The 18,129-nt window shown below is 45.5% G+C and overlaps 1 protein-coding gene across 1 annotated transcript in view; it reads right to left on the minus strand.

The window, feature by feature from the left end:
- Window positions 1-7,589: 7,589 nt before the first annotated feature.
- The window catches only part of KCNV2 (potassium voltage-gated channel modifier subfamily V member 2), a 61,561-nt gene continuing 51,021 nt past the window's right edge, over window positions 7,590-18,129 (minus strand). Inside the window, exon 2 of the mRNA XM_078677799.1 lies at window positions 7,590-7,871. Coding sequence (XP_078533925.1) covers window positions 7,590-7,871 — 282 coding nt within the window. The remainder of the gene's footprint in view (window positions 7,872-18,129) is intronic.

An 18,129-nucleotide genomic window follows, 5' to 3' on the forward strand; every position in this document is an offset into this window, starting at 1 on the left:
CTGCACCATCCCAGTTCAGAACCTGGCTACATGCAAATTAGTCTGTCCCTGGCCCAGTGCATCATGGGAACAGGGAAGACCAAACTACCAAGCCAATTCTTTACTGGAAAGGAAACAAGCTTCCGGGGACCGGTTTCTGGCATTACAGCCGTCTTCGGCCCGGCTTGCTTGAATCCTGATGGTGCAGTGAGCAAGGGACTCATGTCTGAGCATACCCTTCCACTCCTATAGTGGCCAAAACGATTCAGAAAAGGGGGTGGTGATGGACAGAGCATCTGAATTAAGCAGAACACTCATACCCAGTCAAAAGATCAGGGCTTGATCCATTACCGTTTTTTAGCTCACTGCACCATCCCAGTTCAGAACCTGGCTACATGCAAATTAGTCTGTCCCTGGCCCAGTGTATCATGGGAACAGGGAAGACCAAACTACCAAGCCAATTCTTTACGACGGAAGCTTGTATCCTTTCCAGTAAAGAATTGGCTTGGTAGTTTGGTCTGCCCTGTTCCCATGATGCACTGGGCCAGGGTCAGACTAATTTGCATGTAGCCAGGTTCTGAACTGGGATGGTGCAGTGAGCTAAAAAACGGTGATGGATCAAGCCCTGATCTTTTGACTGGGTAGGAGTGTTCTGCTTAATTCAGATACTCTGTCCATCACCACCCCCTTTTGAATCGTTTTGGCCACCACAAGTGTGGAAGGGTATGCTCAGATGTGAGTCCCTTGCTCACTGCACCATCAGGATTCAAGCAAGCCGGGCCGAAGACGGCTGTAATGCCAGAAACCGGTCCCTGAAGCTTGTTTCCTTTCCAGTAAAGAATTGGCTTGGTAGTTTGGTCTGCCCTGTTCCCATGATGCACTGGGCCAGGGTCAGACTAATTTGCATGTAGCCAGGTTCTGAACTGGGATGGTGCAGTGAGCTAAAAAACGGTGATGGATCAAGCCCTGATCTTTTGACTGGGTAGGAGTGTTCTGCTTAATTCAGATACTCTGTCCATCACCACCCCCTTTTGAATCGTTTTGGCCACCACAAGTGTGGAAGGGTATGCTCAGATGTGAGTCCCTTGCTCACTGCACCATCAGGATTCAAGCAAGCCGGGCCGAAGACGGCTGTAATGCCAGAAACCGGTCCCCGGAAGCTTGTTTCCTTTCCAGTAAAGAATTGGCTTGGTAGTTTGGTCTGCCCTGTTCCCATGATGCACTGGGCCAGGGTCAGACTAATTTGCATGTAGCCAGGTTCTGAACTGGGATGGTGCAGTGAGCTAAAAAACGGTGATGGATCAAGCCCTGATCTTTTGACTGGGTATGAGTGTTCTGCTTAATTCAGATACTCTGTCCATCACCACCCCCTTTTGAATCGTTATGTAAATCTAAAGAGCTGACTGTCGACCACCTCCGGGTTATTTGCTACATTTAAATCTGAGCACGTTTGCACTTTCGGCTACCACAGGTGTACGGCCGGACACGGACTTCTGGGTGTGCTCTTCACACTTGTTTAGGTGTTCCCTTCTCCCCCAACAGGATCATTACCCTACGGTTACGCTGACGTTCCTTCATTGACCATATTTTAACTTTGAATTAAGTGCGTGGTGGTGGAGTTATGTACCTGCTGCTTTTTCATTGTTGATGTGTCTCTGACCCCATGGGAGGGACGGTGGCATTTCCCAAATTGATTGTGTGTCTTGTTTTTTCCCTTACTGTATCGTGTTGCCGCATTTCTTTGCTAGATTACTCCTGAGACGCATAATTGTCCTTTAAATGACTTTGAAGCAATATGGGGGCTGAAGCTTCAAAACGTAGAGGTTACTTGTGACAACCTGCGTGACTATCTCTCTTGTTTAATATTTAGTGAATTCAATTGTTGTGTTTGATAATGTGGGCACAAATACTGTGTTATGAGCACTTGTTTTTAAGTGTATAGTTCTCAGAATGGCATCACTTTCTCTTACACTAGCCAAGAAAGGTGCGTGCAAATATGAGATAAGATTCTCTTAACATACAAAATGTTTTATTATGTCTTGACCAGCCTAATACCCATGTCATTTATATATCTGCCACTGCTTTGTAAAACTTTGGAGTCAGTATGACCCAACAGCTTGGATATGAACCATATTTTTTCTTACTTTTTCTGATACTTAGGGTCTTATCAAAGTACCCGAAATACTGGACCTTTTTTACTTCCCGATCTGACTTAGGAATAGATTACAACTCTACTAATGTAAGTTGTTAAGAATCATGTACTGTACAAATGGATCTCCCCTGTGGTCCCTTATTTTGAAGGCTCAACATATTCTATTTTTTGTTTTATCTTATCACAGGGTGTTTTGATGATACACTAAAGATTGGGAGCTTTCTCTTTGTTGGACTGATAACCACAACACAGATTTGAACTTGTTATTTATGTAAGTCGCTAGGGAAAATAGGATTCTGGATGTGTGTAAGACTGTTATTGCATTGGGGTCTGTAGTCAAGTTACAATAATGAAGTTCTTTTGTATTATTCATCTTTTGCTATTCAGGAGTTCCCCACTAGCAACTTTATAATATGTCTGAAACCTAAATTTTAAATGATAAGACAACTATGTTTGGGAGAATCATAATTTGATGGAATGGATCGTGAGTAAGTTTCTGACAATAGAGAGACCATCCTCAAATACTTTGACTAATATCGAGAAGGGACGTCATAACTTTAATCTATTTTCAATAGGTATCTGCTGCCCAGCAAAAAACCAACCAACCTCAATGTTCAGTGCCCAGGTCAGAATAAAACGACAGGATCTGAAGCAGTAAAAATCAGCTTCTTTAGGTATAAACCAGATCATAGATCTCTGACTATGGTCTCATCATTTTCTGTGGATGTCATTAGTGGCACTAATTGTGTCTGTTTTTGCAATTTTAGTTTGTCCGCTATTAGCTTTGACAAAGGATTGACAATAATTCAAGATTTCTGAAATCAGAATAAGAGCAACTTTGTAGGCTCCAATGATACTACTATACAAAGGTTACTAGACTTTGTTTTTCTACTCAAATTCGGTTTTGGTATATGGGTCACTTCTGGAACTATATTTAGTGTTCTCTGCACATCCTTGGTCCTCGGTTAACCTATTCAACTCCTTTCACTTATTGGTCTCTGCTGAAAAGAGGTTTTTTATACCTGGTATAGCTTTATACCACTGAAGCAACATGATGCTACGTTTCACGTATATTTTTTCGACGTTCTTGCTCTGGGTGTCTTTCCTTCTTTTTTATTCTTCATTTTTTCTTAGGGTGATATCGATTTCCCTTCACTTATTCTTCTATTGCCTAACTTAAGAGACAATTAAGAGGTTTGTTTTGGATACATGTGTCAACTATTGTATACATGCTTATTCCTTACAGCCTTGAGGAAGTCACGGTGGTGACGAAACGCGCGTTGGCTGTTTTCGTGCTACAAAGACAAGGAACTGGATTTCTATTTACATCACAGAATCTATCCTTTTTAAATGTCATGACTGTTTGAAAAATAATCTGTGTGTTTCTGAGGAAATAAATCACTGTTTTGTATACATAATTCCTGTGACCGAACGTTCCTCTCATCATTTTTTGGTGCCTTTAATGCTATAACAATTTCTCTGCAAACTGCATATGAAATATTTAGAGTGCCGGGGTTCTGTCTTTTGTGTATTTTGTACGAGTCACTCTGTGTCTTGTTCCAATTGATACTCTGGGTAGTGGGGTATCGACCCTAGGTGGCACCTACCAGAATTGTTGAGACAAAGTATAATTACTTAACTTGTACCTGTATCTGATTACACTTTTCTGAAGTGTGACACTATATCCACCACTACCTTGTGTGGCTTCTTAATTTAGAATATTCTTCTGCATCTGATTTGTTCTGTTTTTTAATATGATTAATGTGTGTGAACTCTGAAACTATACTTAGAAGCATGGCGTTCTCAGATATAGAAAAAAATCACAAAGTTAGCATTTTTTTAGTGGGAGGTATTATTTCAACTGCACATTTTAAAGGCAACTATGTGTGGAGTGTTTTCAAAGTTGGAGTATCATATTGTAGATGGGTTGTATTATTGAATTACTTTTTTCTAACTAAACTTTTGTTTCATTAACTGTGCCAGCAGGACATCTATAAAAACTGGATGAATAGTCCAATTGCACAGAACCTCCACACTTGTAATAATGAGAGCTCAACATGAAGGTTGTACAGAGTAGGTTCAAATTAGGTTAGACAGTCTACCAATTCTTTGTGCAATTTGATAATGTTTAAAGGCGATAAACTCAGGAATGTGTTGTTGATAATGTATTCTGACATTACAACTGTACCTTGTATGATTTTACGCATTTTTGTGAGAAAAGGCTTGATGATATGCGTTTTGATTTTGCAGATGGTTTGGTAAATTGGACTAAAACAAAAACACTTTGGACGATTTTTTAACCAAATCCACGCAACAGTATTCTGTTCATGTATTTCTTTTTTGGTTAATAATATTGTATTTCACATGTTCTGTAAACTGAGCAGGCAATGTTTGCATTTCTGTAATTTCATAGTACAATACAAGTAAAATCTTAATATTCAAATTTACTGTGTCCTCCTCAGAAAATTCAATTTACACTGAACTGGCAATCACTGCAATATGATAGCTGGATTTAAGCAATTAAAACACATATCTCTCAGAAGGGGCACCTTCATTTGCTGGCCACTTCAGTGGAATGAGTGAACCAGGCCGTTACAGTATAGGAGTATTTTTCTGTGTCCTCTCTGAGCGGATTCCTGATCTCACAACTTTGTCCCAAGTTGTAATAATTTCTACTGACTGCGCCCTGTTTTCGAGACTTCTATCTGCATGTATAGCCTCTTTCTGAATATGACATATATTTTCCATGACTTTGAACATAGGCTGCTGCCTACAGTTTATGGATTTCTCACCCCGATTCTGTTTACCAACTTAAAACATTTTAGAAGGATTTTCTATGAGATACAAAATGTAAGAAAACTATTGAAGAAAGGGACCGAGCATGTAATTGTGCATTGTGAAGATACAATATCCACTGTAAGATGTTACCATGACTACCATAGGTGCCTCCTATGCTTGCATGACCTGATCCAGCTACAAGCCAGTAAAACTCAGCTTTGGTGCTTAGGGCTGAGTTGTCAGGGATCTGCATTTGCCACCGTAGGTTCTCCACCAGCCTCTGGCAGGTATTTTGTTACTCATAATGAACTTACATCCCAAGACAAACCGTGGTGACCTCAAAATAAAGCCCAAGAACACGCAGATTAAGTTTCATATTAAAACGCAAATCAGTCTACCAAATGGGCAGATTTGGATGACAGTTGTGAGTCTATACTATCCAGATGTCCAAGGTCACCAGATATGGAAGGAGGCCAAACCCTGTATCTTTGTCGCTTTGCAATAGCAGGTAATCTGTTGGCAAACTTAAATTGGCATCTAAGATATGTGGTACACACATCACTGAGGTTTGAGGCAATAGGAATCAGAAGCAGGCATGTGATGTCTGCATTTTCCCCACATGCCAGTCAAGGAATACAGCCAGAATTGTGGTTGAAGATACAGTGGGGGGAAACCTGGCAGGCTAAATTAAATAAAACATCTTGCACAGTTCAATGTATAGCACTGGTAATTTAATTTTAAATTAGATCGTAAATGCATCTGCAGTAGAAGCTGTTTGGGAAGAAATGAAAAACCAGCATTGGCGTAGCCAATCGGTCTCAGCAATGGGAGTGCTTAATTAGGGCAATGCAATAACCACTTTATTATTGAAACTACTTGAGTTTGGTTGCCCAGTAAAAATTGCACTGGTGTCACTTCATTTATGAGAAGTGCCTTTATATTCCAACAAATATGTTTAAACATTGACTACAATATCGCTTTAAAGTTAATGGCTTCAAAGCCCAGGACCGAAGCATGGCGGCTTTGGTCAAGTACAAGCAACAGGCAACTTTCAACAAATAGACCCACGATCCCCTCGACAGAGGAAGCAGACTTCGAGGCACTCTGCCGAGTAACGCACATGGCTGCTCTTCAGAGAACAAATACCGTGACCAAAGCACTCGGACCGTGCTCATTAGGTGCTTATTGCATGAAATTTCCTGCTGTTACTGAAGGGGGTAGGTACTGGTACTACAGTGAGGTTCTGGCACTATGGTGAAAAATACTCACCAAGGATCCAACCCAGAAGGGAGCTGCTGAGGCACAGAGTTCCAAATCAGAGTGCCACCATGCAGCAGCCCAGGATGACCAGCAGCGGCCTTGCTGGCAGCCGTCCTATGGAGGCGCGGTGCTGGAATGATGGAAAGGGGGCAGTGCTGGAGGCTGCAGATCCCTGTTACAGGAGGAGGAAGCAGTGGCTGCAGACCCTGTAGGCGCAGCAATTGGGCAAAGAGGAGCAGCATGGAATTAAAAAAATTAAATAAAAATAAGACGCTTGTTGCTAAGTAAAACAATAGCGCTCCTGATGAGTGGCGGGAGTGGTCACCGATTTACAATGGATGGAAATGGCCACTGTGTATGTTTGAAATGAGTTGGGTGGTGTTCTCGGGGAGCGCTAAACACCTGAAGAGGCGTATACATGCCCTTGACAAAGGGGGAGAACGAAAATGGAGCAACGATGGTGCCAACAAATGGGAAGCCTATGGGCGGGAAGTACGCCCACAAAGTAGATAGAGCAGGTCTCTTTGAGACAGCGAAAGAGCGCCGTCTAGAACAGAGACCTAAAAATGAGGGTTTGTGACAATCACAATTATTGTGTCATTCATTTTGAATGGTGTAATATCTTTGGAAATGCAGCTCGCTTTTCTGTTTTCTGAATGTAAATGCTAATCACAGATTTTAGAAAACATAGATCCAGTATTGTATATACATACCAAATGAGGTTACAAAAGTCCTTGGTTTTAAGAAAGTGAAAATTAATATACAGAAAATGTGTGATTAGTCCTTGAGTTTTACAGCATAAGTCAGAATTCATTTCTGTTTAAGGAGAAGAGAATAAGAGTTCAATTTTACAAACGTATAGTGGTCACAAATGTGAATGTGCTATAAAAGTTGTTAGTAACATAACTGTTTTGAATTGCTCACTCATTCAACTCTTTGTTTCACAATTTTACACATAGCCAATGACTGAATATGAAAGTAGATGAGAACGTTTTTTTTTATCACTTAACATCACAGCTAGCCATTTTTCAGCACTTCACGCCCTGAGAATGAGTGGCCTTGAACTCTGCAGACTGTAGGCCAGTAAACATCAGTGTACAAAAAACTAAATAAAGTGCAATAAATATAATATCTACTCATTTCTTAGCGAGCAGCTCAAGGTTCTCATTGACTTGAAGATAAGTTGCTTTGCAAAGCAGTCCACGGGATTCTGGAGTATAGTTCACAAGCAGACAAGCGCAATAGACTATTGCAGCATGACACAGTTAAAAAAAAAGTTAGTTTTCATCCAATGATAGATGTGAGGTTAAAGTTGCTTCTGAAATCATATTTTGGAAAAGTCTTGGTCACCAGTAATTTAATAAATGTCTGTAGTGACACTGCTTTCTTATACAAAGTCTTCGCGTGTCACTACATATTATTAGTGTCCGTGACTGGATAGAGTGTGAGTAGGACCTGCAGAACAGCACTCTGAACACTTCTGCATGGCTCTTTCTGCAAAGTTCACCTTCCCTCTTTCTTTTCTGATCGTTGTATACTCATAGGCCTTGAGTTTGCTGTAATAATCTGAGAATTTATTGTAAAGAATTGAAATGGGCATTCCATTTAAAATAATCCCGAAAGAAATGCACAGGAAAGCAAAGAGTCTGCCAAGGTGTGTTTCTGGGTACGTGTCGCCATAGCCCACAGTAGAGATGCTGACCTGAAAAGGAAACAAATTTGATATGTGTTATTGTTCTAGCAGAATAAATAAAGTGCCTTTAACTTATACCTCACTGTGGAAGTGTGCCCTGCGAAGCATAGGGTCGCTCAATTCTTTTTAGTTTCATTCACTTACAAGGTATAGTCTCGACTTCCTGCCAAACTGTTTGAAGTGAAAACATACAAATGCCAAGCCCCGATACAAAAGTTAAATGCAATATCTCAAATACTTATTAAACATTTAGGTATTTTCCTAATGAGTTAGTCTAATACAATGTAATGTCAAGCCTAGCTCCGAATTCGATGTGCACGGATTTGGACATCAGTTCTACCCAAGTGATTTTCTCCTTATATATTTACTATATTTTACTTGGAAGTGGCTGTAATGTTTTACTTCAGTTCGTTTTTAGGTGGAGCCCAGAGTCAGCGCACATGCGCTGCTCCGCGAGGCATGCTCTTATACGGAAAATGTATTCAAGGACCTCCCATCTTTTTGATTGGCTCTTGTTAGTGCCCTTCAGTAAATGCCTGATTTTCATTGGTGGATATGATTAGTCCCGCCTTTTACTCTTTCAGCCCTCCCAGAAGACTGCCCCTGTTACAAGTCCAGAAACTCCTTGGTTTACTTATGGCATTTTTGGCGCACTCCTTTTTTTCTTTAGTCCGGCCTACCCTGCTCAGCTTTGTCCTGCCACTGCCTCCAGTTATGCTCCTCTGCTGACAGCCGTTCTCGGCACACCACCACAGGCCTCTGGCCAGATCTTCCTCGTTATCAGACCCACTGTAAGCAGACCACCATTCCCTAGTATTTGGAAGGCAGTTTTACCAATGTCAGGATATGATCTAGGTTCCCCAGGTCCGAAGTCGGCAGCTCTGCAGGGTAGGCAACAGCCTCTTAACTGACAAATATAGAGCAATATATATGCGTGAATATTAACATCTCCCTTCATATCTTACAAATGACGAAATCACATTACTTTGACATTTTACTCATGGCGCTGACAACATCTTTCACTAACTTTGCACTTCACTGCAGAAAGTCGTCCGTCCTTTATCCTTTTAGCACAATAGCGGACGTTCTAAACACCAGCGCAGATGCTGAAAAGGAACTACAGCCTATATCCTCAGGGTGAATGACTCTTTTCGGGTCTCACTCCACGAATGACATTCTATTACCTTTGGTTTCTCCTTGCACATTGTGGGGAGCACCATTTATCCTTGCTCACACACGGCAAAAGAAACTAAAGCAGTCTTCCACGCTCCTTGTACATGAGGGCTGAACGGAGCACTTTTAGGCATCTATTGCAGGCTTCCTTAAACGCCCCCCGTCTCTGAAGCAGGGTGTTTGTCGTTTTTAATCCACAGAAATATCTCACCCGAGGGGCGGAGCTTGCCCGAGACCAAGATGGACGCTTGAGTCTCGAGCTCCGAGCAGCCAACTGAAAATCCTACACTATCCTACACCCCTGTGAGCGCCTGGAGCGTTTTCACTGTCCGCAGGAGGGTCGGGAAGCTCCCTGCCGCCTTTGATTTTGCAGAGGAGCGGAACGATTGCTGGGGGAGCCGCTTAGAAACGCCGTGCTTCCGGGCGACTGTGGGCCGTGCAACACCGGCCTGGATTGGTGGCCCCGCCCGTCGGCGTGATCGGACGTGCGGCGTCTCTACTTGCCGGCCTGGAGGTGGTCGCGTCGCGAGGGGCTGGTGAGACTGGAGTGGCGCTCCGCTTCGGCCGGCGTTGCGATTCCGGCTCATCTGAAGTGGGCACCCGCTGAATACGCGGCGAGGCCGTTCTCGGAGACCAGCTGTGTGGGGCGAGGATGGTAGGGGGCGGGGAGCGAGAGTGCGGCCACGGTGCGTCCACCCCCCCCTCTCGCCCCCCCCTACATATGGGACATTCTTTGAAGCTTCCTCGTGGGAGCTTGGATATCGCGGCGCAGCCTCAGTGGCAGTGGTGTCTGAGTTGAGCCCTGGCGGCGGAGGCACGCCCTAAACTAGAGCGTCCTGCCTGGCTCTTCTACTGGGACCATACTAGGTCTGCTCCTCATTAGTGGTCTTGCCGGAAGCTTGGAGCCGGGCAGCGGCCCTGTGATTTTGGGACCAGAGACACTGCGGGGGGCCCACGTCGTATCGAGCGGCAGAAGAGGCCGGAGCGCCAAGTGAGTTGCACCGAGGCCTTGGCACTGGGAGTGGTGCACACCAGGGTGGTGTGGGAATATTGGCAATGCCTAAGCCGGATGCCACGATCTGAGACCCTGCAGTAACGCCACTGTTACAACTACTGTCTCCTCCGGTGCGGGGCGAAGCGAGTCCATTTGCAGCAGCTTGGCGGAGGAGAGAGTGCGATACTGAGAAGAGACCCTTGCGGACTCTCCACTAGAAACGGTACGTTGTGTGGCTGAGCCTGGGCACGGTGTGTCCGGAATCTTACGCTGAGTTCTCGAAGGGCACTGGGGTGCAGCGACAGGTGTGCTGGAATAGGTGGCACCTATCCTCTGTGTGTATCCTGTGTTGTGGCTGGGTGACCGCATCGTGACTGGCTTTGGACGGCTACTGGGAAGTGGCACTATGGGGAAACCCGATAGAGGCCAGTCCAAGCTACCTTTTGCGCAAAAAAGTGCCAAACCGTAGGAAAAAACTGTAGGGGATGACGTTAGACCTCTCTCCCCAGTAAAACCAGAACAGGACATTAAAAGCATGTTGAAATCAATGGACAGGGGCCTGCTGGAGGGCATTTCTGCGCTGGGGGTCAAGATGGATGCGCTCACTTGCCGGTTGGACAGGATGGGCGAGAGACTTGATAAACATGCGGAGCGCATAGATATGTCTGAGAGGAGAATCACAGAAGTAGAAGAGGCGCAAACGGCTATCGATGCTGGTCACAAACAGCTGGGAAAGGTGATGCAGCTACTCCAGGACAAGACCGAAGATTTGGAGGCGCGTTCTCTGCACTGTAATGTACGCATTGTGGGCCTCCCAGAGACGGCGCACACTGGCAAAATGGAGCCCTTCATCGAGCGCTTGCTGACTAGGCTGCTGGGCGCAGAGGTATTCTCCAATATGTTCATTGAGCGGGCGCACCGCTCGCTGGCCCCAAGGCCAAAGCCTGGAGCCCCGCCACGTCCGATAATCGCAAAGTTCCTCAACTATAGGGACAGGGACGCGGCTCTCAGCGCTGCCAGGGGAAAGCAGTCCTTGACTTTACAGCTCGGGTGCAGGAAGCGAGGAAGCATTTTGTGCCTCTGGAGAAGCAGTTGCGGGAACAAGGGCTGGACTACGCAATGTTATCCTCGGCAAAGCTAAAGGTCAACAGGAACGGTCAGTCGCATTTCTTTACAGACCCAAGAGCTCTGCAGAAAGTGCTGAAGGAATGGTCGAAGGAGCACAGGAAATCACCAGACAGTGATGTTGGCGGAGAGGCCTCGGGCAGAGGCATGGATGACCAGGACTAATGGGCCGGTCTGGGATGCTGAACTGGTCTCTGTGGCCTAGCCGTGGACGGAGGCTTGCCCGGGGGGGGGGGGGGAGTTCAGTGGTTAAGAGTTTTTTGATGTCACTTACAGTCCGTTCGCACACATTCCTCACTCTGAGACTCTTTGTGGTTGGGATATGGTTAGAGACAGTTTTGTACTTGAATGGCGCTTGGTGACACAGAGGTAGGCGAGGGGAGAAGTGAATTTAGAGCCCTGACGTGGAATGTCCGAGGGCTGAACGATTTTAGGAAATTGCGCAGAGTCTTGAATTATCTTACGAGGCACAATATAGACTTGGCACTCTTGCAGGAGACGCACCAGCCCAAGATTGCTAGCATGAGGCCTTAAGGGACAGTGCAACGCGGCAGGCTTCACATCCCATGCGCGTCGGGTTCTCACATGGGTCAATCCGAAATCGGAATACACTCTGAAACAGTTAGGTGCTGACCCCGGGGGCAGGTTTGTTATGTCCCAGCTGGGTGGCAGGGGGATGGATATGCTGGTGGTCAATGTGTACGACCCAAATTACGATTGCCCAGATTTCTACAGGCAGTTGGCGGAGATGAAGTGGGCGTATAACGGCCGGAACATGCTGTGGGGTGGGGATTTCAATATGACGAGATGTTCCGAGATGGACAGGTCGAGCGGCCCCGATAGGCGTCAGGCGCAGGCGGCGCGAGAATTAGACAGGATACTCATTGACGAGGACCTGGTGGATGTATGGCGCAGTTTATTTCCTGACTTAGGGGGCTACACACACTACTCTGCTTACCACAATATACATACACGTATTGATTACTGGCTCATCCCCACAGGTGCTTCCTCACTGGTGCGCAAGTGTCAGGTTCTCCCCCGCACTGTATCGGACCATTCCCCTGTTCTGTTGGCTGTCGCATTGCCGCAGAATGTGATCCCCTCGTTCACATGGAGATTCCCACCATATTTTTTGCTGGATGCACAATTCAGAGAGGAACTACATGAAGCGATTGAAACGTTCTTTGCAGTTAATATAGGCTCTGTGGACAGCTTTATTACGGTCTGGGAGGCATTCATGGTCTACATCAGAGGGGTGGCCATGAGTAAGCACTCGGGGGTGCTCCGCTCTATACGCCAACGCTTGGCACTGCTGGAGCGGAAATTAGCCGATAGCATCCCAGGATGCTTGTTTCCGGTCCAGGGAAAACATGGCTTGGCAGTTCGGGCTGGACTGTTCCCATGAGGCACAGGGTCAGACTGATTTGCATATGGCCATGTCTGAACTGGGGTGGCTGAGTGGGCTAAAGAATGGTGATGGATTAAACTCAGATCAGTTGACTGGGGGAGAGTGTTTGATTTGCTCAAACGCTACGTCCATCATCCCCTTTTGTATCGCTTTGTTCGCCCTAAGTGTGGCAGGGTATGCTCAGACGTGAGTCCCTTGCTCACTTGGCCACTGGATTCAAGATAGCCTGGCTGATGAGGATTATGAATCCGAAACCGGTCCCACGATGCTTGTTTCCGGTCCAGGGAAGACATGGCTTGGCAGTTCGGGCTGGACTGTTCCCATGAGGCACAGGGTCAGACTGATTTGCATATGGCCATGTCTGAACTAGGGTGGCTGAGTGGGCTAAAGAATGGTGATGGATTAAACCCAGATCAGTTGACTGGGGGTGAGTGTTTGATTTGCTCAAACGCTACGTCCATCATCCCCTTTTGTAACGATAGTGAGAAGAGGCAGTTGGGTGGTGACTCAGACGCCATCCGGGAGGAAACTAGGGGGCTGCTTGCGGAATACCAAGAGGAGGCAGATGCGGAGCTGAAACACCTGGGTAAATATGCCAAGCCCGAGTATATGGGGAGCGTGACAGACCAGGTAGAGTCCTGGCCAATATGGTTAAACAGCAGAGGCGTAGAGTAAGAGTAGCAGTCACAGCTATAAAGTCCAAGGCAGGGGACTAGCTGGCGGATGAGGACGAGATTATAAATAGGTTCAGAGAATACTACTCGGAACTTTACGCTTCGCGTGGGACAGGCCGGGAGGAAGATATACTTGATTATTTGTAACACATACAACTGCCATTCCTATCTGATGTCCATAGAGAATTTCTCATGCTCCCTATTGAACAAGATGAGATACGAGAGGCTCTGGGCGGGATGAAGACTAGGGGAAACAGAACGGAACCGTTACAATGCGGTACCGTTACAACGCAGGATTTACAACGAAAGTCGTTACAACGACTTTCGCTGGGGGGTGCTCTAGGATAGGGGATAGTTTAATTTACTATGCAACACCTTCCCTACTATCCACGGACACTGGAGTTGGAATAGTAAATTAAACTATTCACTATCCAGCGCCCCCCAACGCAAGTCGTTGTAACGACTTGCGTTGTTAAACCTGCGTCGTAAAGGTACGCGTTGTACCGTCATACAACCAAGACTAGTAGTGCTCCTGGGGCGGATGGGCTCACTGTGGGCTTTTATAAGACATATGTCGACCTGTTGCTCCCTCACCTCTCGGCCTTATTTGCTGACATGATTGAGACTGGTACTATGCCAGGTTCAATGAGAGAGGCTATCCTATAGGCAATTCCTAAGCCGGACAAGCCCCCGGAGGAGTGTAGTTCCTACCGGCCGCTGTCGCTCCTGAATGTTGACACAAAAATTTATGCTAAAATCTTAGCGACCAGGCTGGCCCTGCTGACCCCGGAACTTGTAGCGCCTGAACAAGCTGGTTTTGTAGCAGGCAGGAATATTACATACAATCTGAGGACTGTCTTCGGAGCTCTGCAACACACCTCCCAAGAACGCAGTGCAATCGCTGTGTTTTTAGATACGGAAAAGGCCTTCGACTCTTGAGTGGCCCTTCCTGAAGGCGGTGCTGGCGAGGCTTGGGCTTGGTCAATGGTTAATACAGAGGATAGAGACGCTCTATGCTGATCCCACGGCGCGCGTTAGACTGGGGGACCGGGTCTCAGACCCAATTAATATACAAAGGGGCACTCGCCAGGGTTGTTCATTGTCCCCTACGCTTTACACGCTGGTCGCGGAACCGCTGGCCTGCGCGATGCGTGAGTATCACAGCCACCAGGGACTCAACTTCCCAAATTATCGTCTAGTCCTTACGACCTACGCTGACGACACTTTACTCTATGTAAGGGAACCAGAACAGAATTTAGCACCACTCCTGCGGGAGGTGGTGCGCTTTGGGGCTCTCTCGGGCGGACGGTGAATTGGAATAAGTCGATTGCATTTCCTCACACTGCGGCCACGGAGCGATTTGAGATGGAATACCCTCTCAGATAGACCACTGACTCGGTGCGTTATTTAGGTATCCAGCTCCACACTGACCCGGAGGTAGTTATGCAGGAAAATTATGGTACTACCATTACCAGGCTAGAAGAAAATGTGGACGTGTGGGTGGGTCTCCCACTCTCGTGGATGGGCAGGATATCTATAATGAAAATGATAGTACTGCCTAGGCTGTTGTTCCTATTTCTTAATATCCCTATGGTCTTGCCAAAATGTTTTTTCAGTCGGCTGAAGTCGCTCATGATAAAATTGGCTTGCGCGGGAAAACAGACCAGGGTGCATTGGAGCATACTGGTGCTGCCGTATCACCTAGGTGGTTTGGGTGCTCCAGATTTTGAACTTTATTTCCGGGTGGCGCAGGGCGCCTATGTTCACAACTGGATTCATGACAGGGAGAAAGCGCCGTTTATACAACTAGAAAGGCTGTACGTGGCCCCCAAGCCATTGCCAGCCATAATTTTTGAACCGGCGGATAGACGTACGGAGATTTTGGACTCCCTAAACTCGCCGAGACATGCATGGCAGGCGTTATTGCAACTGCAGGCTGGGGCGCTCTTATACTCTCCACTGATGCCCATTGAATGGGTGGTCTGGTTACAGCCCTGCTCGGATTTGGGAGTTATCAAGGCCCTGAACACTTTAGGTATTCGCACGTCTGGGGATATGTTTGAGGAGGGAAAGTTGAAAACATTCACGGAGGTTACCGCACCAGACGTTGTTCCTTCTGCCCTTTAACATTTCCAATATTATTGTGTTAGGGAGGCATGGCGGGAGCAGCTTGGCGACGATTTGCAGGAGCCGGTGGAAATGGTGGCGCTCTCTCATGTGATCAAGTCAACTGCGTCTAGAAAGATGGTTACCACCCTATACAGATTGTCCATATCTGAGAGAGCAACTGGGTATAGCAAAGCTAGAATTGAGTGGCAGAGAGACTTGGAGTTACTCATAGATGATGATATGTGGAGGTACTGCTGCACCGGCAAGGGTGATAATCTGCGACTGTTTTGCGACCACAAATGCAGTCGCAAAACAGTCATAGATAGCTTCAGGAGTCACTATTAGGAAGTGACGCCCTTGGCAAACCCCTTCCTAATAGCGAGTAGCTAATCCTATTTTGAGAGTCGCAAATTGATTTGCGACTCGCAAAATAGGATTAGTACATGGGTCACACATTTTTTGCGGTCGCAAACGGGTCTAAAAGCCATTTGCTCCCGCAAAAATCATTACTACATCTGGCCACAAGTACCTAGTGCCGATCATCAGTTAGTTTACAAACTTCCTTTCATATTACTGAATGCATAATAGCAAACTATTATGGGTTTTTCACAGCTAATAACCCAATAATGGTAAAGTTTCTTCCAACGGGTAGGTGGTCACTGCTGCATTCAGCACCACTAACCCCGTTAGTCTCGGATCTGACCACTCTCTCCTTTCAAAAATCATTCCTGTGCCCCTGGTTCGATGTAATTTTTTGGTTCTAACAAGTTATTCAAGAGCCGGGGCAGGAAACAAAAGCAGAAAGGCAGAGTAGAAAACACAGACACAGACAGGAACAGGTCTCACACAGTCGAGGTGAAACTTCTTGGCATACTTGCCGCCTTCTTGAGTTAACCACTAAATGTGGAAGGGGAAGAATTTGATGTTATGCCGATAAACCTCAGCATTTTGTCTGCCAACCGGTATTCAGGATGTGCTCCCTACTATATATTCTCTCCAACCACCAAGTTTTGTATCTGCCTAATATAATTCCTCTCTCCATTGTATTTTTACACAGTTAACTGTTTCTGATCTATTTTGTTTTTATCTTTCTAACTGAATGGCTTATCACACTGCCTGCTAACCCAACCCTTTTGCCTATTGTACTTGGAGGGGCACATAAGTCTTAACCCCTTCTTTCAGGGGACCTATAGAGTGCTTGATTGGAGTAGTCTGATTACCCACAGATATCTTTTTTATCTCAGCTTACCCGTTTTTCATTTACTGTGTTGTCTACCTTTGAGCCATAGTTATGCCTCAGCTTTTTGCTTTTAGTGCACTGACTGGCCATATTGTGTCTTTTCCATGTTAAACAAGCATTTGCTATGCAATAGGTCTTCCATTACTTCAAAAATATGTTTATTTATTGTGCAGGCTCTTTTTCACTGTTACTCACAATATATATAACCTGTTGGGCTACTCTAATACGTATGTGTGGTGTGTGTTACACTTCTGGAGGTGTAAGGTGCCAAGTAACTTCTCTTGTTTGACACAGTGCCCTGAGCGTGTATTTACTGTTTATTGACTGACTTTAGTCAACCTGACCTGATATCTCATACAGATTTGTAATTCAGCGACACAATCTAACACAACAGCTTAACCCACTACTTAAATGTATGGTAAACAACCTTTACAACGCAACTTTTACCACGCAGTGCCTTTACAACGCAACTTTTACAACGCAAACCATTACAACGCATTGCGCTGGGGGGCGCTCTAGGATAGGGAATAGGTTTAATGTACTATCCAACACCTTCCCTACTATCCACGGGGACTGGAGTTGGAATAGTAAATTAAACAATTCACTATCCAGCGCCTAAAAGCACTATGCGTTGTAATGGTATGCGTTGTAAAAACCGCCTTGTAAAAGCATGCGATGTAAAAGCATGCGTTGTAATGTCATACATCCTAAATGTATATGTAGAGTACCTTGCTAAATACAGCATGAATGCTAAGAAGGCCACAGTTACCATAAGACTAATTTTAAAGTAGTATTGTCTTTTGCCATATTTTGTCTGAAATTGTCTATGTTGTTGTGCAATTATAGAAATGATTGAAACGTGGTTGATTTTTGTTCTGTAAAATTGTGTTTCAAGGCCTATAAATGTTTCTTATTGCTAAGTCTTTTTATCCTCAAAAACTAACTTTTGGACACATGACAAATAGTAGTATGTAGAACATGTATCGTCTAGCAGCTTCTTTCGGCACAGGTGATTAAAACCATATTGATTAAACCATATTGCCATGCCACCATGGTGCATCAGGTTTCTGGAGGTCGCTTCTACATATGCAGTAGCTGTGCAATATTTTGTTTGTCCCTGTTTGCACTGGGTGGTATCCGGTGGGTAGCTACATAGCTTCATTTTTTGTTCACCCGAGGGCAAGAAAGCTGTTTTTTTAACCCCTCTGTCTCTCTTAAGCAAAGCTAAGTAATAAGATTCACAAGACATTAACTGACAACCAAATATAGACCATGCCAAGCAATATAGATAGATATCTGGCGAGTTGGGACATTGTAAGCAAGCGTTCTGCAGATCCCATCTATAAAAAGTGAGGTGCATGTGACTGAATGGGAATCGAAGGAATGTCCCAATGGAGATTTTCTTTGAGCTGACGGGTTCATTCAGACCACCTGATGCAAACCTATCTGTGCCCTACCTCCCACACTCATCTAGACGCTCTGCTCATCCAATGGTGACTCCGAGCATGTTTGATACTCCACAGAGAACTGAGCTATTATATACA

Source organism: Lissotriton helveticus, chromosome 2_1, assembly GCF_964261635.1.
Source record: "Lissotriton helveticus chromosome 2_1, aLisHel1.1, whole genome shotgun sequence".
Taxonomy (NCBI): Eukaryota; Metazoa; Chordata; class Amphibia; order Caudata; family Salamandridae; genus Lissotriton; species Lissotriton helveticus.